Genomic DNA, 25,581 nt, shown 5'->3' on the forward strand with positions numbered 1-25,581 from the left:
AGCGAATATACTCGATGGAATACCTCGGCCGCATATCTCCCGGTGCAAAAACACTTCCGGGGCTTCGAATTTTTACTGCCCCTCCCACCTTCCCTGCCATCGGGAGCTATTCGGCCGAGGTATTCGATCAAGTTTACTCTCTCATCTCTAATAGCAACCCATTCTTTATGTAATAAGAGCTAGAAGTTTATCGCATATTCTGTTTTTTGGTTTGTCCATCTGCTTTTTGAGGATTGACCACAGGCTCTCAATGTAATGGAGTAGTAGCCTGACCATGGGCCCAATGCTGCTCCATCATGCTAGAAAAAACATTGTTCATCAAATTGTTCCTGGATCATTGTGGGAAGTTGATCTTGAAAGATGTTAGATACCAATCTTTATTCACTGCAGTGTTCTTAGGCAATATTTTGAGTGACAAACTTCCTTGGATGAAAAGCAACTCCATACAAGAATGTTCTTACTGTGGGCTTCACTTAGGACTCATGATAGAGCACACTTTGTCTTCCCTTGACCATCATTTTTCCAGAAGCCACTTTTCACCAAGAAAAACATAAAAGCAGTCTGCAAGAAGCACAGGGATTACACTGCAGAAAAATAGGGTAAAGTTATTTTCTCTGATAAAGCCCCTTCAGACAGTGTAGAGAAATCTGGAAGAATGATTGTCCAGAGAAGAAAAGGTGAGTGCTACTATATGTCCTCAGACATGGTAACTAAGTGGCTTGGTGGAAAAAAAAACAAAAAACACTGAGACCATGGGCAAGGAACTCATCAGACCTCAATCCCATTGAAAATCTGTGGTCAATCCTAGATGGACAAACAAAAATAGTTAAATAATAATAAACTTTAATTAGGCACAAATAGATTGCCCCCTGTCAGGATTTGGCTCAGAAGCAGATAATATAGATATATAGATATATACAGTACTCAACATAAATGAGTACACACAACAAATTGCCTTTAGTTTTCTTTCAGAATTAACATTTCCTTTGGGACAGCAGACTAGAAAATTCTTGCATAAATGTGGGCCATTGCTTGCAAACAAGATTTGTTAATTTGTTTGCATAAAAAAGTTAATTTTCCTAACAAATTAATTCAAGACAAGCACTTTCAAAAGGTTTGTGTAAGGCCCCCTATAATGCATTAAAATGGCCCTGTATATATTCTATACAAATATAGCATATATTATACACACACATTTATATACTTTTTATAAAATCAATCAACTGTTGATCACCTATAAGGCTTAGGCCAAATGGTGACTTTGGCCTGGACTCCTGTCCTGTAGTAAAGGATCACTGTGTCACCCTGCAATTCCTTCACTAATGGAAGTGAAATGTGATCCCTAGGATGAGGACGCTGTGACTTCTAATGACGAAAAGACTGAGCATAGCTGTATTTTCTTTATAACTAGAATTAGTAACATCCATGGATAGGCTGGATAGACCACACCAAATCTGGAGAATCCCTAGCAATGAGTGCTGTTAGCTTCAGCACCTGTTAATGAGGCCCTCTAAAGTCAGGGTCCATTAACATGGAGGAAAATGGTGAGGAATTTAATGTGGAATTTCAGCGCTGAAAAAAAAAATCCTCCCATTGACTTCAATGGGTTCCACTGGCTTTTTTTCCACTAGTGGAATCCTCCACACTGAAAAAACCCCCCATTGATTTTCTAGTGGAAAAAAAGCTAGCAGAACCCATTGAAATCAATGGGAGGCTTTTTTTTTCAGCGCTGTAAATTCAGCACCAAATAAAGCGCCATTTTCCTCCGTGTGAATGGACCCTCAGGCTGCTGCTGTCTGCTCTAGTTCAGGAACGCCCACCTGACAATAGAAAGCATAATTAGCATATTGGGTTCTGAAACTATCGGACATAATTGTTCAGGAATGATAGAGGCTACAGATAAGATTCCAATTTTGCAAGGATACAACAGATCAAGATCAAGATATCAACAGATATTGATATGGTAAAAGGTCCTCTTCAGCTGACATATGCCCATACCTACATATGTCTATTCTTCCAATGCTCAGAACGTTCTTGAGTATCACAATAAAGAGAAAATACAAGGTCTTGTATCAATTCCAATGACTAATTTTGCATTACTTCTACTTTGGCAGTGGTTCTGGCAACATCACCTACAGCTACATCACCATCAATGATGTATTTTTCTTTATTTCTTTTCTTCCTCATATTATATTGTAAATAAAAACGACTTGATGCCAATAGGGTGTTCTCAACGTAAACACTTTATCCACTATCTAGCAATCAGAACTGAGGCCTGCAACATTCCCTGTGTGGTCCATGTGCAAGGTCCCTGCTGCATTCAGTTTTACTGCAGTCCCAACATTCCCATAGAAATGAATGGAGCGATAGCCACATATGCACACCACCACTCTATAAACAGGAAGCACACGGGGTACTGACAGTTCTTTGTTCTCGTGATCAATGGTGGTTCCAGCAGTGAGACCCAGTGATCAGACACTTATCCCCTATGCTGCAAATTTATGAAGAATAGTGTTATCAAAGCCAGTCTTCATAACCACAAAAACTTTGGAGGGTGCACCTCCTTTATGACAAAGTGCCTCCTATGCATGGGCTGTACAACTAGAGATTTCTGGCATAAATGATAATAAATCTCCACATCCTCGCCATGCCACTTTTTTGGCAAAGTGGCAAGGGCAGTGCAGAAAACAAATAGTCACAAAATCCAATTTGTGCAAAAAAATTAGCAATTTTTTTTATTTCTTGTACCCAAGTTTTCTGGCATATAAGGCATAATAAATTTGCCCCTATGTGTCTATGGTGGGAAAACCTCTTTAATGCCGCAGGAACCTGATACATCCCTTTAAACATATACCAAATGAACACACTTTGGCATGATTTGCCATTAGAGTTTATATACGCACACTGGCCAGTATATAGGGAGTTTTTCATGACATAGATACCATAGAGTTCACCTACATGAATTTACCTCTAGAGCTACTATTCTATCGGCTTAGATGCATTACCTTTATCTCCTTCTTGTATTCATCAGTATCAGCCAGTAGGTCATCTCTATGTATCCTTGCTACTTTACCATAGGGTTTCTCAACAAAATAGCTGAGATCTCCACAGTCATGGCTAATAGTTCCTGAAAAGAAATTGGAATAAGACCATTTTCACACAGCAGTATTTTGTATCACAAAAATTCACATCGGGTTTTTTACAGTCATGAGAAAAACATTGTATTCTATGGCTTAATATTAGTATCAAGACATAATTAATGAAAAATAAAATCTGGTCCTTACAAGGTGCATTATGGCCAGACATCTAGCTATACAGTTATAAACCAACATTTAATACTAGGTGTGTAAGGAGTCAACGTTGTCTTCAGTGGAATCCAAATCCCAAACATTTGTGCTGTCAGCTCAGCCAATTCAGGTTCGGGCTGAGTCTACAGAGTAGGCTCCGCTGGCCTTCTTATTTTATTCATACATGAGCGCACTGCGTTATGTGTGGTACGCTCGTGTAGTTCTATGGAATACTGAGCATGCTCAGTACTCCTTAGAATAAAGATGGCTACAAAAGGAAAGGGCAATATATAGGAAGTATGCTTCTCCCTTCTGCTCAATCATCTTCTGGCTTTGGCTGAAAAACCTGCAGCAAAATCTACAATAAAAAAGCTTGGTTGTATGTGATAGAAAGTAGTGGCTACAACATTTTTAGAATATGGATGCATAACATTTTGTTGTGTAGTTCTTACCAGATTTTAGTAAATGTGCACTGATAAACCCATTCTAATCATACCTTCTTCATACCATCCATTGTGAGAGCAGATGGACAGCACCCTTTGTCCTGGCAAAAGCGGCTTATTCTTATTCAAGACTGGTGACTCTAGAGTAATTTGGAGTAAAACACACACATAAACAATATAAACTTGTTCTATGTACACAAACCTATTAGCACTCTCGCAATATAATGCAGATAACATTAATGGTATTTGTTAGTATGTATATTGAGAGTTTGGAAACGTCAACATGAAATTTAGAGCTAAAAAAAAGTGATAGACTGGTTGTACATGTTACATAGTACCTTGCACATGACACAATGGAAATATTAAGTTCTTTAATGTTATACTATAGTTCTTTCTTTATAGATTGGACTATGACCATTATAGATAAACAGACCAGTGTTACTTGAACATATTTCAAGGGTAAAATAAGGGTGGGTTCACACCGGCGCCCGGTCTCCGCTTTGTGGGTTTCAGTCTTCTGCCCGAGAAACTGGACAGGAGACAGAAACCCAGCAGTCAGTGTCCGCCTGTGAACGTCTTCTGATCTCCGTGGTGAAACCGTTTTTTTTTAACCGGACTCAAAATCAGACTTGCAGGACTTTGTGTCCGGTTAAAAAACTGGTTTCGCCGCGGAGATGCAGAAGACGCTCACATGCGGACACTTTTTAAACCCATTCAAGTGAATAGGGTTGAAAACTGACTGCTGGTTTCTGTCTCATGTCCAGTTTCTCGGGCAGAATACAGAAACCTGCAAAGCAGAGACCGGGCGCAGGTGTGAACCTGCCCTAAGTTGTAATAGAAATGTAGTTTTCCAGAAAGCCTAGATCTCTGCCTTCAGTGCATTAGTTCTTCATTACTGTTCGGAGTAATTTCAATGATTTCCATTATTTCTACTTTAGCCTCTATACTATTAGCACATGTACCGTATTTTTCAGACTATAAGACGCACTTTTTTTCCCCAAAATTTCGGAGGAAAATGAGGGTGCGTCTTATAGTCTGAATGTGGGTGGAGGAGTGGGTTTGCAGCATGGCCGCGCTACTGCCACCGCTGGTTTTCTTCAGCGGCAGTAGCGCGGCAATCCGCAGGCCCCGGCAGCTAAGACACTCCCCGGCATCTGCTGTAATAGACCGGATGCCGGATGCAGTATTGTCACACTCCTGCCGCTGAAGAAAACCAGCGGTGGCAGTAGCGCGGCAATCTGCAGGCCCCGGCAGCTAAGACACTCCCCGGCATCCGCCGGTCTATTACAGCAGATGCCGGGGAGTGTCTTAGCTGCCGGGGCCTGCGGATTGCCACGTTCCTGCCGCTGAAGAAAACCAGCGGTGGCATGCTGTAAATCCGCTCCTCCTAACTGACTGCCGCAGGTCCCGACAGTTAGTTAGCCCCCCCCCCCGGCCTCATACCTTCAGTGATGCAGGCCGGCTCCTGCACGGCGAGGTCGCAGGAGCCGACCTGTTCCGATGACAGCCGGGAGCCTAATGAAGGCTCCCAGGCCTGTCATAGATATACAGTCCTATGAAAAAGTTTGGGCACCCCTATTAATCTTAATCATTTTTTGTTCTAAATATTTTGGTGTTTGCAACAGCCATTTCAGTTTGATATATCTAATAACTGATGGACACAGTAATATTTCAGGATTGAAATGAGGTTTATTGTACTAACAGAAAATGTGCAATATGCATTAAACCAAAATTTGACCGGTGCAAAAGTATGGGCACCCTTATCATTTTATTGATTTGAATTCCCCTAACTACTTTTTACTGACTTACTGAAGCACAAAATTGGTTTTGTAACCTCAGTGAGCTTTGAACTTCATAGCCAGATGTATCCAATCATAAGAAAAGGTATTTAAGGTGGCCAATTGCAAGTTGATCTCCTATTTGAATCTCCTCTGAAGAGTGGCATCATGGGCTACTCAAAACAACTCTCAAATGATCTGAAAACAAAGATTGTTCAACATAGTTGTTCAGGGGAAGGATACAAAAAGTTGTCTCAGAGATTTAACCTGTCAGTTTCCACTGTGAGGAACATAGTAAGGAAATGGAAGACCACAGGGACAGTTCTTGTTAAGCCCAGAAGTGGCAGGCCAAGAAAAATATCAGAAAGACAGAGAAGAAGAATGGTGAGAACAGTCAAGGACAATCCACAGACCACCTCCAAAGAGCTGCAGCATCATCTTGCTGCAGATGGTGTCACTGTGCATCGGTCAACTATACAGCGCACTTTGCACAAATAGAAGCTGTATGGGAGAGTGATGAGAAAGAAGCCGTTTCTGCACGTACGCCACAAATAGAGTTGCCTGAGGTATGAAAAAGCACATTTGGACAAGGCAGCTTCATTTTGGAAACAAAAATTGAGTTGTTTGGTTATAAAAAAAAAGGCGTTATGCATGGCGTCCAAAAAGAAACAGCATTCCAAGAAAAACACATGCTACCCACTGTAAAATTTGGTGGAGGTTCCATCATGCTTTGGGGCTGTGTGGCCAATGCCGGCATCGGGAATCTTGTTAAAGTTGAGGGTCGCATGGATTCCACTCAGTATCAGCAGATTCTTGAGAATAATGTTCAAGAATCAGTGACGAAGTTGAAGTTACGCCGGGGATGGATATTTCAGCAAGACAATGATCCAAAACACTGCTCCAAATCCTCAGGCATTCATGCAGAGGAACAATTACAATGTTCTGGAATGGCCATCCCAGTCCCCAGACCTAAATATCATTGAACATCTGTGGGATGATTTGAAGCGGGCTGTCCATGCTCGGCGACCATCTAACTTAACTGAACTTGAATTGTTTGTCCAAAATACCTTTATCCAGGATCCAGGAACTGATTAAAAGCTACAGGAAGCGACTAGAGGCTGTTATCTTTGCAAAAGGAGGATCTACTAAATATTAATGTCACTTTTCTGTTGAGGTGCCCATACTTTTGCACCGGTCAAATTTTGGTTTAATGCATATTGCACATTTTCTGTTAGTACAATAAACCTCATTTCAATCCTGAAATATTACTGTGTCCATCAGTTATTAGATATATCAAACTGAAATGGCTGTTGCAAACACCAAAATATTTAGAACTAAAAATGATTAAGATTAATAGGGGTGCCCAAACTTTTTCATAGGACTGTATATTACTATCGCGGCTGGTCTATGACACTCCTCGATAGTAATGTATAGAATCTCCCATAGACGGCAATACACTTGTATTGCCGTCTATGGGACTTGCAATCAAATGATTGCAGGTTCAAGCCCCCTAGGCGGGGGATATTAAAATAGTAAAAAAAAAAACACTTAAAAAAAACACTTAAAAAAAATATAATAAAAAATAAAATAAATAAAAGTTCACCTCCTTTCCCTAGAATACATATAAAAGTATAACATTACTGTGAAACATATACATTAGGTATCCCTGTGTCTGAAAATGCCCGATCTACACCTGGCCCCACAAAAAAAACGCCCTATACATCCCCGTACAGCTGCAGGGTCACCTGTCAATGTGGCCTTGCAGCTGCTCCAAAACTACAACTCCCATATTAAATATTTTACCATTTTTTGCCTGAAATTTTTTTTTCCCTATTTTTCTCCTCTAAAACCTGGGTGCGTCATATAGTCCAGTGCGTCTTATAGTCCGAAAAATACGGTAAGTGATTGGGTGAGTGTTCTCATCACAGGCAGTGAAAGGCAGTCACTTTTCCTGCTGGAAGATGAGAAATGCATCCCTTTCTACAGTTCTGAGGATCGCCATGTAGTTATCCTGTGAAAACAGTGACTGTAACTACAATTCTGTGATGTTCTGTTAAATAATCACTGACACATTTTCCTGGAATTGCAACAGCATGGTATACAATTTTCTGCAGCTTTAGACTTGCTTTTTAAAATTTCTGCCATGAGATACAGAACATCTAATGTATATTAAAATCTGTAAACTAGTCAACATACATGTCCCAGAGGTCATTACACTTGGTATAAAGTGAACCTGAAAAAATCTCTTAGGCCAGTGCCCATATTGTGAAAATGTCACAATTTGGCTATGGCAGAAATACTGCAGCAAAAACTGTAGCATTATACAGTACCTGCAATGTGGCTGGGATTCTCGCTAATCCCATCCATACATTGCAGAAAAATACCTGCAGCATGTCAATTATACCTACGGAAATGCTTGCATTCTCCTTATAGTTATTCCAACTATTATACTCCTCACAAGCTATTATAATAATAGCTTGTGAGGAGGGGCCTCTATGAGACATTACACTATGTTGAGGGGCCACTATGGGACATTATACTGTGTGAAGGCTACTATGGGACATTATATCATGTGGAAGGGCCACTATGTGACATTATACTTTGTGGAAAGGTCACTATGGGATATTATACAGTGTGGAGGGGCCACTATAAGACATTATACCATTATAGCATGTGGAGGGCCCAGTATGGGACATTATGCCATGTGTAGGGCCCGCTATGGGACATGTATTCCAAGCCCCCACTGAAAAAGGGTAGGGAGAAAAGGAATAAATTGGCACTTCTTTGGCATAAATTGGGCCAAAGAAACTTTTTCGACATTTTTTTGGTGCAAATTTTTGATACTGATATGCACAAAGCACCAGGAAATTGATGTGACCCATGATCTGCAGGATAAATTTGTCTAGCTAATATCTATGATAGTATTGTAAAGTGAAAAGTTTATGGCTATTTCCAATATGACAAACAGACAAAAGAATGTCAATGCTGAAAAAACAAGCAAAGTGATTGTGTCAGTGCTCCTTGCCCAGACACGTCATTTGCATTGCACAGACTATGAACACTGACATCTTTGATCTTTCACCTGTCACAGGAGCCAATCACTTTCTGAAACCGCAGATAAATCCTGCAGAATCCACTGGGCAATCTGTTAATCGTAGGTTTAAGATATACTTAGCATAAGGCCACATGCTTATGTGAGGAGACAGAACAAAAATACTTACTGCACACACAATTGTCATACAATACATCCTACAACTTTACAGAAAGAAGAACATAACATTTATTATATTATGTAGGTCTAAGCATTTTTATTGTTGAACACATACATTGTAACTAATTGAATCACTTCCCCTTTATTTGTTCAGTGACACTATCAGATACAATATAATATTCTTATAAATACATGGTTTACACAGATATGTAAGTGCAGAGAGATACAATCCATAGTATGAAGTATAGCAGCAGCATGATCCAGAGCGATATTTACTTCTCCGCTGCCAAGTTTAGATTAATCCTGGTAATGGGGCTAAAACTAATCTCCTGATGTCTTGAGAAAGACAAATGAGAAGAAGCGAAGCAGCTGCCACAAGAGAAATGGATGCTGCATGAGACTTTACTGAACATATAGTCTCTGTCAATTCTAATTTAGAATATAAGTCTTTATTTTATTTAAACTATCTTTACTGTAACATAAATAACAAAGTATCTGGAAAAATACACAAAGATATATATTTTTTAATATAAAATACATTTAAAAAGAATCCAGAAACACTACAATTCTTATAAAAAATAGAAAAATAGACCGTTTTCTTACCACATAATCCAGTGAAAATCTTCGACGTGCCAAACCTTGCCTCCGGACTATTGGAGGACTAACCATTTAGAGATGAGCGAGTACTGTTCGGATCAGCCGATCCGAACAGCACGCAACCATAGATACGATGCAATAGAAGAGAAATGGGCTTGCAACCCTCCTTGGGTAAAAGAAAACGCTAGCATTTTCTTTTAACGCACCCACTCTATGTGTTTCTTCTTGGCACTTTTATCTTTTGTGTGAACTATTTTTTTTAATGGACTAAATTAAAGTTGGACTTTAGTACCCAAGGAGGGTTGCAAGCCGATTTCTCTTCTATTGCATCGTAACTACAGTTCTTATGCCTCACACACATTCCCTTCAGCCATGTCCTTTCCCTGGCCTTAGGTTTTTCTTAAACTTGTACTATGTACCCAAACAGAACTCATGCACCAGTTTGCTTGTAACTACAGATTTAGGCCTGATTTACACTATAGTATTATTGTCTATATCAGTCGTGACCAAACAAGACACTTTCCATTTATTGTCAGTCATTATGGACCACAATATTATCATGGGGGGTCCCTTCTGTTGACTTTCAGTTGTATTTTTTATCAGAAGAAAAAGCACAGTATGCTGCTTTTTCTTCAGTCTGAAAAACTGAAAGCTACCCTCCATGCTCGGCAGGATCAGAGCAGTTAAAATGACCCTCCTCCCTAAATGTTTATACTTATTCTTCGAAACAGTTCCAGTGGTGGTTCTGGCCATATTTCACTTCATCTGGAACATCAAGCGACTCCGAATAACTAGGTCTGTAATGCTGGGGGGAAAAGGGGTTGGGGGCGTATTGGTTCCACATCTTCTTCGCTACTATTGGGCCACCCAATTGTGATGCATTCTGTTTTTGGCTGTGTTGCAAGCTTAGACCAAATGCAAGGAGAATGAGAAGCTGTGGCTTGATCCTATGTACCCCAAGGCTCTCTTGTGGACTCTTGTAGACAGAATGCGACCTATTTTGACCAAACCCACTGAACATTGAAAAGGATGGCATCTGTGTACTGTTCAAGCCTGGTGTGTCAAAAAAAAACAAACCTACTTGCATTTGCTTCTACAAAACAGTCCAATGAACGAAAAAAAGGTCACTGTGAATGAGACCTACAGCTTGACTCATGTACTGAACTAGATAAATCAGAGGAAGTAATGTTTATAGGTCAGTCTAACTGTCCCAAAACATCTGCCATGGGAAGAATAAGGATTAAGGTTATTGCATCTGCATGACCAGTCAGAGGCATGACTGTGCGGGAAATTTATGGGCCATAATGCACACTAGATTCTCCATAAACCTTGTGAGTCTTATAACATCCTAGTAATTGGAAGATGAGGACTTTGAGCCATCTCAAGTGTTATAGGATAATAATAAAAAATTTTTTATAGAGCGCCAACATAATCCACAGCACTTTACAATCTGGTTGGGTGCTTTGCACCTATCGCTATGCCCTTTTGCCTGATCTTTTATTGCCCAGCAAAATGACTAGCAATGGCTTATTTTTAGCGATAAACAGATGATCTGAATACTGTATGCTTGTTGCTTACACGGACAGTAAGGAAGATAGCAGTTATCCTATGTGCCAATGTTTATACCACAAGTTCAATTCTATCAGCTTACAATTTTTGCTCCAACAGTGTAGCCATAAATATCATGTGAATAGGATAGGTAATCAATATGTTTAGTCTGAAAAACACCTTTAAAATAGGTCATATTAGGCATCATGCTATAGAGAAACTGAGCAGATGCATATATCCTAAGAATATATACAGAACTTGAAATATATTAATATATATATCAGCTTCTTGCAGGCATAGGAGTCCAGTGAGTGGTCTCACTTACTACATAACAATCACTAGGTAAGACAACATGAACAAAAATGGAACAAGTTACTCTGAGCCCTTTCCCATAAAACTATATATCATTCTACTCAACTCCTCATCCTCTATGACATGCAGCCTGCGGATCAGACAGCAAAAAAGACACACAATATCCTTTTTTTTTTTTATTTTACTAACATCTTTTTTATATGCCGGCTTCAATGACCCTTACATGGTAAAAATTAATCTCGTCTTGATCTTTAAAACATGTTTGGGGAAGCAATTATCATGTCTGTACAGCCACTTCTTAATGTTCTAATCAGGACAGGATTTGCCTGGAATACTTAGTAGATGAAGTGCATGAATCTTCTTAGACACATCTTACATATTGTATGTATCTTTTATTGAAGAGAGACACACTAGCCATTTTTAATTTCTCTTAAAATATATAAAATCTATTGTGTCAATACTGTTGTGTCTTACATTCTTGTCGTATTGGCCTTTTCAATTTGGAGAAAGAAGAAACTTCTACATATCTTTATTCCAGCAGTCATTATTTTGGACACTTAATTCCAAGAAAGCTCTGTGCTTAGTGTTAAAACATGATTTCCCTATAATTCCCTGTAAATAATTACACCACATTGCAGTCTGTCTATGCCGCCATATGTATGACACATAGCTTGTGCTTTCAGAGGTTTAAATTATAGGAGATGTGTTTGGTACTGCCAAAACTGTAACTGTTCCAGAGTAGCCTGGCAATAGGAATATAGTAAATCAATCTATTACGCTTCCAGCTGCCAGTCTTTTCTACTCACAAATGCTCATCTGTGCTTGTTTACTTGTGCAGACATGCTCCAATATATCAAATATGTGCATACTTTAAAGGGGTTGCCCAATTTCTAATAGATACCATTAAATGTCATTTAGGGCCCCTTCACATGGCTGAAATGCGCGTGTTTTTTGCACGTATTTTTACGCGTGTAAAAATGAAAACGTCGCGTTTACGCGACGTTTCAATAGACGGCGCGTAAACGCGGCGTTTTCTGTGCGTCTTTTGACCGCGTGTACGCGCCGCCTATTAAAATTTTTTCATTTTTAAACGCGTAAAAAAAACGTGCAAAAAACGCGCGCGTTTCAGCCGTGTGAAGGGGCCCTAACAGCTGTCAATAATAGCGTTTATGTTTTGGCAGTTTTCCTGATCTGTAATGTCACAGTGGGATGGGAAGGGGAGTATAAGTACACAGTGGCGGCTGCACTAAATCTACTCCTCTGCACATCCCAGTAGCAGGGGTCACTTGATATAATCACATGACACTGTGTTCACAGCTTCCCTAGTTTACCCATAGCTTGTGTAGCCGTGAAGATGTTAACTACTGGATTATTTTAGCAATATTATACACCTCTTAGTTAACAATACACATCCCAAAAGTTGGCAGATAAATAGTTATCAGAGCTTGTATTGGCAATAAGTTGTGTACACTATGTGTTTTCCAAGCATAAGTTTGCTAAGTTATGTAACAGGGCTGTTGACATACACAGTGAAGTGCCAAAGTACTGCGCTCCTAGCTTTTACTCCAAATCTACTTTCCTTCCACACTGGCAGCAAAATCAATGGTGACATTCACCACAGTAGCTGGACATGAAGCGTATGCTTACCATCCTTCTCTTTCTCTGCCTTCCTAATGGGTATCAGCAATTGCAGCTGCTCAAGCAAATTGATTTTCTGTTTTTCTTCCTCTTGTTTGTCACTTGTATTTGGGTGAGGTGCATGTTGTTTTAGTTCTTTAATGTATATCTGCATCGCCTAATTCACATCATAAAACACAAATGGTTAAGACTAGTTTAATTTCTGAGAAAAAATAATAATTACATAAAAATTACAGTTATTATGAACACCATTGTCACTGATATTGAGAACCTGGAACCATGTCTGTTTTAGTAAATAATTGCATTGGCCATAAAACAGCAATTCGGGAATATTTTTCTTAACAAAACAACTTTGTTTTGTTCCATTCCTCTGGTATTCATTCTAGAAATTTATGAACGAATTGAGGCTGACTCCAGATGACCATGGCCATATTCAGTGTACTATCTGTGTAGTTCACGGATAGCACACTGACCCATTCATTTCTATGGGCCCATGCACATGACCATGAAATACACGGTTACGTGTGCGGGCCGACAGTCCGGGCCACAAAATATAGAACAGTTGTATTCCTGTCCTATTTTGCAGCCATTGCTTCCACGGCTCATATTTTCGTTTAATGAAAGAAGCCACAGAAACATGGCCCATGCATGGGCAGCATACGAGGGGTATCCGCGTGTCCCCCGTGTGCCGCCCGTTCCTTTAATTCATGTCATGTATAACCGGCCTTACATTTTAAGAACCGATTTAATACACTTTTATCTATTAATGTCCAATAAATAAATTCATACATTTCTTGGAGGATTAATAGAGGAACAATGAATTGCAAAGTTCTATGAAACGATGATCTATCATTATTATGTGTTTAATTATTTTAGCGCACCATTAATTCCATGGTGCTTTACATTTAAATAATACAAATAAAATCACAATAGACTAACTCAGTGACCAACTGGTACAACTATCTATAACAATCTATAAGGGAAGGAGGAGACAGACAGTAGAAGCTGTTCAGATGGTGGTGTGGTGGCTGCGGGGTTACTGAAGGTTAGTGTACATATAGATTATGGAAGATTCAGCTCACCCATTAGATGAAAATAATTAAAGACGATGTGTTACTGAAGGTTGTAGGTGTTCCTGAAGAGGTGAAGATGCTCTAAGGCTAAGGTACCACATAGCAAGTCGCAGCCAAAAATCACAGCAGAAAAGACTACAGTGGAAACTCATCCCAGTTTTGTCAACAGTGCTTTTTATAAAAAGTTCACAGAGTTTTCTCTGCTGACTTTCTGTCTGTATTATACCTATACGGAAAACATTAACGTTTTCGTAAGTATAAGTGACATGCTGAAATTTACAAAAATGCAACAGTTTTTGAAATTGCAGAATTTCTGCTGCAGATATTTTTCTGCAATGTGTGGATGAGATTAGCTAGAATCCCATGCACTTTGCAGGTATTGTAAAATGAAGTGTTTTTTGCAATGTGGTCCCGGCCTAAGGCTAAGGCACGTAGTAGGCCACAGCAAAAAAGTGTTGCAAGAAGAACCATGGCAGAAACACATTGCAGTTTTTCCCACAACACTTTTCACAGAAAAAGTCTTTCTGCTTCCATTATACATATAGGGAAATCACTGGCATTGGTTTTAAAAATCGCAGCATGTCCGCTGCGCGTATTTTTCTGCAAGGTGTGGATGGGATTCGCTAACCGTGTGGGGCCCTGGCCTAAAGTATTTTTTTTTGTATTACATATATTTATTAAAAAGACATGTAAGGGGAGCGGGCAGGCCTGCTTTATGTTTATACTGTGTACAATAACCACTAAACCAGGATCAAAGGAGACTAATATTACAATGCAAAAACACAAAAGTGTCCCCTACTAAAGTACTATAAAATATAACTTTTATTAAATAAATTTAAAATGTCGTGGAAAAGAACTCATGTACTCCTTATGGAAGTGAGCACCTATAATTACAATCCACTATGGGACTCGAGCTGTAATGGAATGATGTCTAATACTCCTGAATAAAGATTTACCTAGACAATGTATCTGTGTCTCTATCTCATTTAAGACAAAGTGCAACTGTATATAAACACAGGAGATATTGCATCCAATTAACAGCCAGAGCCAAAGTGGCAGACGGTGAGCTGCTATCTTACAAGGCAGCAACACCAAACAAATTGGAGTAGGCTAACATTTATCTTAAACAAGTGCTGCCCAGTTTGTGATGACCACCCGCAGCACTGATATGTTCAAGCCCTATTCCAGCTTAACAGTCAGGGTACCTAAATATACAGGAGTGGCTGTATTGGTATATAACAGCCGTCTACTCCTTAAAACAACATGATTAGTCTCGACGCGTTTCGTTTAAATCTCATCAGGAGACTAGCATAGCCCTATCTATCAGGTTGAGACACCTAGATGATGGTGTGCGGTAAAAACCGCAGTTCGCGGGACCCCTATGGTAGGTGCCGCTACTTTCATAAGGTCTGACACTGCGTTCACGTAACCTCACTCCTATATAGTCACGGAGTGAGGAATCACCCGCCCCCTCTCGCCACCGTCCAATCCGGTTAGGGAAGGGCGGTTCCATGTGTGTCACAAGACCCGGAGGGAGTGTCATGGGCGTGTCTAAGGCTCGGCTAGCGAGAGACCTCGTTCGTTTCCAGAGAAGCTACAATGGGTAAGTATGTACATGGGTAAGTATGATTAGAGTAGATTTAAGCAAGACAGCCAGTGTCATCCTATCATCAGCCAGCAGACCCCGGTATGGCGACATAATCCTGTCCCTCGCTCTGCAAGGGATTACAGTCAAGTTCAATCTACAGAATTGACAGAGGTGGTCCACTATAATAAAGCCCGGTGCGTTACCGCATTTTATGGCCGCACCATATGAACCATCACCAAATAAATGATTAATGTAATCAGGAATTATGTCCTACTGCTCATTCTCAGCATGCTGGTATGTCTCCTAGCACACCACCGTAAATCAGAAAGTGCGTGTGATGGAGATCTACATGCAGAACTATCGACTCACGATGCTAAAACGTAACTGATGCTGATTAATATTAATCTAGACAAATGGCAGAAATGAAATATTATCATTAAGACCCCGGGGCTTAACAGATGAAAATTGGAATATCCAGAATGCTTCACGACGCAAAATCTGATTATCCCAGTTGCCTCCTCGTATGTGCTTAGGGATTCGTTCAATGACCTGAAATCTCAGGGAGAAGGGGTCACCCCCATGGCATTCCCAGATATGTTTGGAGACTGGGGTGTCAGTTCTCCTTACAACATCCCCCACATGATCGAGTACCCTCCGGCGCAGTTCCCTGCGGGTTTTACCCACATAATTTAGTGGGCATGGGCATGTTATCACATAAACGACCCCTTCTGTCTTGCAGTTAGAATAATCTTTGATCTGGTAGGTTTGACCAGTGGCACAGGCCCTGATTTCAGTGCCCCGCTGTATATAGGCACAAGCCCTGCACGAGCCACATTTAAACGTGCCGGCCACTTTAGTCCTACCCAACCAGGTATTATCTTTGCTGAAAGGTGAAAGGTGACTGCGTGTCACAATGTCACCTATATTCCTTCCTCTACGGAATGTCACCGAGGGTCGTTCTGGGATCGAGTCCCGGATCTCTGGGTCCTGTTTCAGGATCCCCCAGTAGTTCTTAATGATATTCGTTACTTCACGTGAAAAATTGTCAAAAGGCCCAATCAGGCGTATCAGTTGTCTGTCATTGTCCCTATTCCTTGGGACCAAAAGGGAATCCCTAGGGGTTCGTCTCGCCGACGCTCGAGCTGCATTCAGTAATGCCCGTGGGTAACCCCTAGCTGCAAATCTGTCTACCAGTTGTCCACTTTCTGTGTCATAATCATCCAAGTCGGAGCAGTTCCTCCGTAAACGGAGAAACTGCCCCTTTGGGATACCTCTTTTCAATGGGCCGGGATGATGACTCCCCCATTCCAACAGGGCATTAGTGGCAGTCGGTTTACGGAACAATGTAGATTTAAATGTACCGTCCATGTTCAAGGTGATGCGAATATCCAAGAAGTCAACGGTATTTTGATGATAATAGGATGTAAAATGTAAATTCAAATCATTGACATTTAGATGATTTACAAATGCCCTGAAGTCCTCAGAGGTACCTGACCACACAATGATAATGTCATCAATAAACCTGAGCCACAGCACTATGTGCTGGGCCCAGGTCTCAGCGTATTTGCCAAATACCACCACCTCCTCCCAGTAACCCAGGTAGAGGTTGGCAAAGGTAGGTGCGGCGGGGCACCCCATCGCGGTGCTCCGCCGCTGATGATACACAATGCCATTGAACATGAACACATTGTGTGTCAACACAAATTTCAAAAGTTGGATCACCAAGTCATTATGATCACCAAACTGCTCCCCCCGGGTCCACAGGTAATGCTCCACAGCCCCTCACCCCCTGTCGTGGGGTATGGAGCTGTAGAGCGCCTCTACATCCAAGGTCGCAAGGGCCGCCCCACTGGGAACATGGATGCCCTCTAAGTGTCTGAGGACATCCATGGTGTCCCTGACATATGAGGGGAGAGCCAACACAAAGGGCCGCAACACAAGATCTAAGTAGTTGCTGACCCCCTCGGTGACTCCCCCCATGCCAGAGACAATAGGGCAGCCCTTGAGGGGATGGTAGCCCTTATGGACCTTGGGTAGGGCATAGAACGTGGGGACCCGAGGGAACTCAGGACGCATAAACAGATACTCCTGATTGGAAATAAGACCACGCGCCTTTCCCTGGTCCAAAATTTCTGTGAGAGCCTCAGCATAATGTATTGTGGGGTTGGTGGAGAGAATCTCATAGTTGGAACGGTCTTCGAGTATCATATTGCACATATTAATATAGTCATCACGATCCATGATGACTATATTGCCGCCTTTATCCGCAGCCTTGACTATAATTGAGTCATCGGTCTCTATGGATCTCAATGCGGCGCGTTGGTTCTTATTCAAATTATTGTGCTTATAAACCGATTTTGAAGCCAATTCAGACAGTTTATCCAAAACCATTTTTTCAAAAACGTCAATACATTTGTATTCACATGGAGGTGGATTTTTACGATTTTTAGGTCTCAAGTTCGTAGCTTGTATGACTTCATTGAGGCCCTGTGCTTCAAGATATAAACTTTCCAGGGTCCTAATACCCTCCAGATCCTCCACTTCTACCCCCAATTCCCTTGCCCTTCTGTTCTCAACTGTTGCCATGAATTTAGACCAGCATAATTTACATGTGAAAAGCGCGAGATCCTTAATCCACTCAAACTGCCTAAATGAGTTGGTTGGCACAAAAGACAGACCTTTCTGTAATACTGATACTTCACAAGATGATAAAGAGCGCTTGGATAAGTTAATAACCTGTAATGAGTCTGACAGGGGGGTTCTTATTGTTGCAATGGGGCTGGTTCCGTCCTGCTCCGTAACAGGTACTGTGTAATTTGTGGGGTTTGTGCTAAAAAACCTCCTCCACTACTGGTGCCAGCACCATCTCTCCCCTGCTGCCTCAACTTCGATTTACCTCTATTACCTGAGTTAAACCCACGACCCCTGTGGGTACGAGATATCTCCCTCTTGCGACTATAGCGTTCACTATCCGAGTATTCAAAATCTGATGACGAAGCATCACTGGCTGATACTCCACGTTCTGTCTCCCAATATGCTTTGTTGTCCCTAAATTCCTGCATATCTCTAGTGAACTGTTGATGTTTACGTAATTTGATGTGGTTAGTATATTTCTCGATATTAATTTGTAGATCTTTCTCCTTTTTACTGAACTCAGGGTCATTACTGTAAGTTCTTGCTTTAGTAACCAGTTCCTTTAACTGCACGTCTAATTTAGAGAGATTGTTTTTCTCTTCCTCAAGTATGAGAGCTATAAGTCTGAGGGACGATTCTGTTATTTCTTTAGTCCAAGCTGCTATAAGTGCTGGAGTCCTAATTCGAACTGCCGGCTGGGTAGGGTTTCTCAATCCCCTAGGTACAATTTTATTGTCTAGGTAGTTTGTTAATGCTTGAATCTCCCACCAACATCTAGTAAAGTCACGATATGTTTTGGTCAACACTTTAAAAGTCTCCTTTATGGAACCTAATGTATCTGATTGTGTAAGTTCCTTCTCTGAAAAAAACACTTTGGCCTCTTCCAGCCATTGTGCCGCTAAACTGTTCTCGGCTAAAAAACCAGCCATGATGATATCTTAAGTGATACAACCAGTATTGGTATGATCCGTTACTGGGCGGAGCCCGGGAATAACTACTAAACCAGGATCAAAGGAGACTAATATTACAATGCAAAAACACAAAAGTGTCCCCTACTAAAGTACTATAAAATATAACTTTTATTAAATAAATTTAAAATGTCGTGGAAAAGAACTCATGTACTCCTTATGGAAGTGAGCACCTATAATTACAATCCACTATGGGACTCGAGCTGTAATGGAATGATGTCTAATACTCCTGAATAAAGATTTACCTAGACAATGTATCTGTGTCTCTATCTCATTTAAGACAAAGTGCAACTGTATATAAACACAGGAGATATTGCATCCAATTAACAGCCAGAGCCAAAGTGGCAGACGGTGAGCTGCTATCTTACAAGGCAGCAACACCAAACAAATTGGAGTAGGCTAACATTTATCTTGAACAAGTGCTGCCCAGTTTGTGATGACCACCCGCAGCACTGATATGTTCAAGCCCTATTCCAGCTTAACAGTCAGGCTGTTAATTGGATGCAATATCTCCTGTGTTTATATACAGTTGCACTTTGTCTTAAATGAGATAGAGACACAGATACATTGTCTAGGTAAATCTTTATTCAGGAGTATTAGACATCATTCCATTACAGCTCGAGTCCCATAGTGGATTGTAATTATAGGTGCTCACTTCCATAAGGAGTACATGAGTTCATTTCCACGACATTTTAAATTTATTTAATAAAAGTTATATTTTATAGTACTTTAGTAGGGGACACTTTTGTGTTTTTGCTGTGTACAATAACCACTTTCATGTCAGAAAGATTCCAAAATTTTATTACTTTGTTTTACTATATATTCGAAAACAAATTCACCCATTTGTTTTAGCACTATGCAAGCTGTATTCACCTAAGCCTAGCTGCATGACAATGAATTTAATAGTATTGGCATAAACAGTTTTAATGCTAATGCCCCATGCAGCGAATCGCTGTGGAAAAGACTGCAGTGGAGATGCATCACTTTTTTTCCCCCAGGGCTTTTTTCACAGAAATTATGTAGAGGATGTGTGGCCCCAGCCTTAATATGCAAATACAATATTAAAAAGGGTAAAAAACCATCTCTAACGTATATTTGTCACTTACATTTTGATTCTCCTTTTGTTCGTTTCGATATTGGGTAACTTGCGAGGTGAGGTCTTCCAGTTTGTTGATAATGTTATCATTTAAGAGATTTCTTTCTGCAGGACAACTAATGTCATTTAGAAATGGATTGGAGAGTATACAGTATAGGTAACAATGCACACATGCTGTTAACTAGTGGCACCTATAAAAGTAATTTCATATTTAATAACCCATTTTATGTGCAGGAAACAATAAAGATGCAGAATTTTAGGACGGTGTTCCACAGCATCATCTAAGAGCGGCAGTAAAATAGCTAAACTATGGCAGCCATGACACAGGCTCTATTTTACAATATGGAAACAATGTTACAAGCAGCCCTATAACATCACATAGAGATAAAGCTATACAGAGTCATCTTCCCTTTGTATGGTTTTCATAGGCTCCAGTCCTCATTGTCATTTCCCAAGACTTTATAATACTTTATAAGATATTATACAATGTTCCTGAATGCTTTACTACTTTGCATAGTGTATGTGATTACCACTTGCATTTTAGCTAATTTCCAACCATTTCCATTAAGGCATAAGGAAGATCTTTTCAATACAGATGATATAGTTTAACTAAGAGATGTGAGAACAGAAGCTGTATGAGATATTAAGGAGTACTTCAGACCAGCCAGTGTCTGATGATGATAATTCCTTTTTGCCTAATCTAAATGACATGAATAATTCAGGAGCCTGAAAGCGCAGAGTTGCATTAGAATAAGTTGACACAAGAGCTATCAGTCTGTATTCTGCTTCTCCTATATAAATATTTTGTTACATCATACAATGGTTGGAGAAACTGCAGAGTTCCTCATGTACACATTCAAGAATTCAGCACAGATAAAATAAAATAATCCTTTAATAGTCCAACCATGGGGAAATTCAGTGTGTTACAGTAGTATAAATAATACAATAACAATACAGAAATACACATACAAAAAGCAAAGGCATTACAGTGACAGGAACAGATATAATATATACAGGTAAAGAAGATAGTAGGAGGGATATCACAACTTCAGGATCATTTAGTTCTCTTTGCGGAGTGATCTACTCATAGCTTGGTGTTGATTGTACAGCCTAATCACAATGGGGAGGGAAGCGCTCCTTCTCACACTTAGGGTAAAGCAGTCCATCACTGAGAGTACTGACCAGTGTTGTCATGGTCTCATACATGGGATGGGAGTAGTTCTGCAGCATAGAACTCACCACGGACAGTATCCTGCTGTCATGCACCACCTGTACTGGGTACAGGAGACTCCCCAGGACAGGGCTCCGAAGATGATGGCTGATGTCCCTACAGAGTTGAAAAATGGCCTAAGAAGTGATTCCGGACTCCAAAGGCCCTCAGACTCCTGAGCAGGTAGAGCCTCCTGTGACCCTTTCCGTGCAGGGCATTCATATGATCAGCCCAGTCCAGTTTATTATTGAGGAGCGCACCCAGGTACTTATAGATCTTTAATTATAATAGGGAAACGGGAAGGGAAACACAGCCCAAACAAACAGTCCTCGTATGATGTGTACTTAAAATGTTAAAGTCCAGGAATAACATATCCTGATAGCGAATTCACACTAACGGTTTGAAACACCAAATACGTCCTGAGATGATACATCCACTGGGTAGAAATAATGAATGTACTTTAGTGTTGAATTCTCACTCACGATTTTGAAAATGCATCGGATGCACGGAAAGCAGATCCCCGTCGATTCAGGGTGTCTTGAACAGAAAATGAAAGATCCAGCATCCACGTATATAAAAACTAAGATACTTTATTTGAAAAAAAAAAAAAAGAAAAAAAAAAGAAAAACATACATGTCAGACAGAGGTGCTCCCTACCCCAGCACACCGTGATGGCGCCGGCTGACGCGTTTCAGAACATGCGTTCCTTAGTCATAGCCTGACTATGGAACGCATGTTCTGAAACGCGTCAGCCAGCGCCATCGCGGTGTGCTGGGGTAGGGAGCACCTCTGTCTGACATGTATGTTTTTCTTTTTTTTTTCTTTTTTTTTTTTCAAATAAAGTATCTTAGTTTTTATATACGTGGATGCTAGATCTTTCGTTTTCCACTTATAAATCTTGACTATCTCAATGCCTGTCCCCTGGATGTCCGATTTTGGAGCACTTCTCCATTTACTAAAGTCCACCACCATCTCCTTGGTCTTCCCAGCATTGATCCTGAGGTAGTTCCGCTGGCACCATTCCACAAAGTGCTAGTTTGAGTCTTTGTACTCCCTGTCATCTCCGTCTGTGATGAGGCCTACTATAGCAGAGTCATCGGAGTACTTCTGTAAGTAACAGCTAGATGAGTTGCACCTAAAGTCAACAGTGTACAGTATGAAGAGGAAAGGGGCAAGAACTGTACCTTGTGGTGCCCATGTACTACATATCAGTGTCAGACACACAGCCCCGGGCTCTCACATACTGAGGTCAGTGAGGTAGTCAGAAGTTGTTCTGCATATTCGCACTATAAACAATTCAATGTTGTAATACATGAATAATATTAAAGAACTAAAGTCACCAAGTACAAGATGCTAAATGACATACCTCATTTGACTGCCAATGTGCCTCTGATCAACATGACTTTATTAACACATCCATCCATGCGAAAGATATAGCCCACAGAATGATATAAGAATAAGCTCTTATTCACCAAGTATGTGGTAACCTTTTGTTTTTGTCAGCGAAAATAAATCCGGTTGTTGGATATCAGATAACCCCTTTAGGTCTTAGAGTAATGACATGCAATCTTCTAGGGGACATAGTTTATAAATGTGTTGGACAGATTAAAAAAAAAAGCTTGCTTTTGATGTATTGAAAAGCACAGTTGTAGTTTTATGGGCATCAACTGTCAATGGAACTGGATAAAATTTTTACACACATTTTTTAGTCCAGATTTGCTTCATGTTACTACAGGTTTAAGGCGTACAATCTTTTTCCATTTCCATGTATATAATAAGAGCACATATATTGATACATTTTATTTGGTCACCCCTGGTAAAGTATACTTTTCTATATTATAAGTCTTTAGAAAAAATGGAATTGCTGGGAGAATATTTCATTCACATGTTTCATTTACAGGAACAAAAAGAAGAAATAGTTTATATAGAATAAAATATATACATAACAATTATAACAATAACAAAGGTAGGAAAGGTGAAGATGTCCCAGCACCAGCTCATTGTCTGGATATTCAGGTCCATGTAATGCTCCACAGATTTGCACAGGTCATAGGTTAATATTGGAGGTAGCAGAAATGGTTGATCATTCGGACAGGATCTGTACATGTAGCATTGTAACTCAGTGCTTTACTGCACTAAGGCTTGTACTGAGAATTCTAGTTCTGTCAAACATTCCAAGATTATACCGAGATATAATGACCCTAGAGGACACTAGGAGATGGACGCCTAGATGGCTGCCTTTTGCTTTCACTGAACAAGAATGTGTTTCAAGTACCTTGTGTGAGAAAAGTGCATTTGATGTCGTCGTGTTTTTAATCTGCACAGTTTCAGATTTTTCCTGAGACAGTCTTGTAGAAATCCTGAGGTGAACACTGATGTTTATTTCCTTCTGATACCTTTCATTTTTGTCAGATAGTCAGCAAGAGGAAATGGTTGTTCTGGTGGGGTATAATTTAAAGTACCTGGCCTCCTATTAGAGTCAGAATTGCGTGGCGGACTTCTACAGCGAGATGCCTTATAGCTAAATTCAGGTCTGATCAGACGTAAGCAAAAGGAAGGAGAGAAACAGCCAAGCTTCCGAGACACAGATAGAAGATTCTTTATATAGTTATAACAGGATTGATAGATAAGAGGCATCCTCCAGCAGACCTGAGAGCCTGAAATCTAGGAAAAGAGATTTTAGGCATCATGTACACCGGAGAACTGGCATGAATAATGATAATTTCTCTCCTTTTTACAAAACTGGCGAGGGTGGCACAAAATAGTAAAAACTAGAATTTTTTGCGCAAAATACTACTTTTCATATTTTGTACTCCAGAAAACTGTCCTACTAGACCTGCTAAATGTTCCCCATTATCTTTATCCCCACAATAATCTAATGTCTATAGATCATGTTTACACTTTCACAGTATAGATATGACCCCACGTAGCGAAGATGGTAAGAGTTCCTTTAAGTTACTTCCTCATATTACTTGGTTTTATAAGAAAGAACAAGATAAAACGGTAAATACATTCTAATAACTCTGGAGTTTGTTGGTTCTAACGAAGGAACCCTCCTCATTATACAGAATATCTGCAGGTCATCTTTCATTTGTTTTCTTATGCTGTGGAAACCATCACTGTGTCTACGCTTGGGCCATAAAGGAGGCTCCTATGGTAGTCTACTGTGCCAGCCTATCCTTGTCTGCTGGTATTTTAGTTCCCTAATCTTATCTGTTTATTTCTTTAGAAAAAACTATGTTTTGTGAACCTGGCAATTCTCTTTTTTTAAGCCTGAAAGCAATTTTATAATAAGCCTCTAATCTGATTTGGCAAAAGCAGATAATTCTTGATAATATAGCAATACATAGAGCTAAAAATAAAACCACATTCACAGCAAGGTTGGGTTTACATGCTACAATTTATGTCATGATTAGACATGCCAAATTCTTAATAAGATGCAAATGATTCCTGTACTAATTGTAGTCCGACAATGGGAGGTCATCTGGAAGACTGTGGCTTACTAGTACTAAATGTCTGACTGCATGCATTTAGCATCTCAGTATAAATTCACTATGGCAGTGATTATCATCATCTGAATAACAAATGCTGGGTCATTTATGCACAATTATCATAAATTGAGATCGAAATGATCAAATTTCACACAAAACTTGTAGAGTGCAAACCCACCTAAAGGCCTGGGCCCCACGTTGTGAGATTGTGGCATTTTGGCCACTGCAAAAAGTGCATTTTACATTACCTGCAAAGTTAATGGGACTGTGGCTAATCCCATCCACACACTGCAGAAAAGAATCTACAGCGGAAATGCTGCAAGTTCAAAATTGCTAACTTTTTGCAAATCGCAATATGTCAATTATACCTCCAGAAACGTTGGCATTTTCCATATAAGTACAATAGGGACAGAAACTTTGCAGAGGAAAACTCTACAAATTTTCTGTGAAAAGCACTGCAGAAAAAAATGTGATGCGTTTCCGCCACATTTATTTCTGCAGTACTTTTTGGCTGTGCTCACTATTTGGGACCTTAGCCTTCTCACACAACTGTGTAGTATAGACTCTGATCTCTGTGATTCCCAAAATGCAATGCAAAATTGTTCAGAAACTGAAACATAGTTGAATGCTGAAATGGTTTAACAAATGGCTAATAAAAGTAACTAAATGTATTAAAAAGCTACCAGAAGTATTTCATAGGACTGATA

At 40.1% G+C, this 25,581-nt stretch overlaps 2 protein-coding genes across 2 annotated transcripts in view; one reads left to right on the top strand and one right to left on the bottom strand.

The window, feature by feature from the left end:
* Positions 1 to 25,581, top strand: part of INPP4A (inositol polyphosphate-4-phosphatase type I A) — a 528,838-nt gene that overhangs the window by 355,913 nt on the left and 147,344 nt on the right. The gene's annotated exons all lie outside the window — the stretch shown is intronic.
* VWA3B (von Willebrand factor A domain containing 3B) overlaps positions 1 to 25,581 on the bottom strand; it is a 130,102-nt gene that overhangs the window by 4,395 nt on the left and 100,126 nt on the right. The window contains exons 28-31 of the mRNA XM_075263130.1: positions 20,184 to 20,278; positions 12,824 to 12,971; positions 3,784 to 3,870; positions 3,006 to 3,127 (exon numbers count right to left, since the gene is read on the bottom strand). Of these exons, the coding sequence (XP_075119231.1) occupies positions 3,006 to 3,127; positions 3,784 to 3,870; positions 12,824 to 12,971; positions 20,184 to 20,278 (452 nt within the window). The remainder of the gene's footprint in view (positions 1 to 3,005; positions 3,128 to 3,783; positions 3,871 to 12,823; positions 12,972 to 20,183; positions 20,279 to 25,581) is intronic.

Source organism: Leptodactylus fuscus, chromosome 2 (assembly GCF_031893055.1).
Source record: "Leptodactylus fuscus isolate aLepFus1 chromosome 2, aLepFus1.hap2, whole genome shotgun sequence".
In the NCBI taxonomy this organism is placed as follows: domain Eukaryota; kingdom Metazoa; phylum Chordata; class Amphibia; order Anura; family Leptodactylidae; genus Leptodactylus; species Leptodactylus fuscus.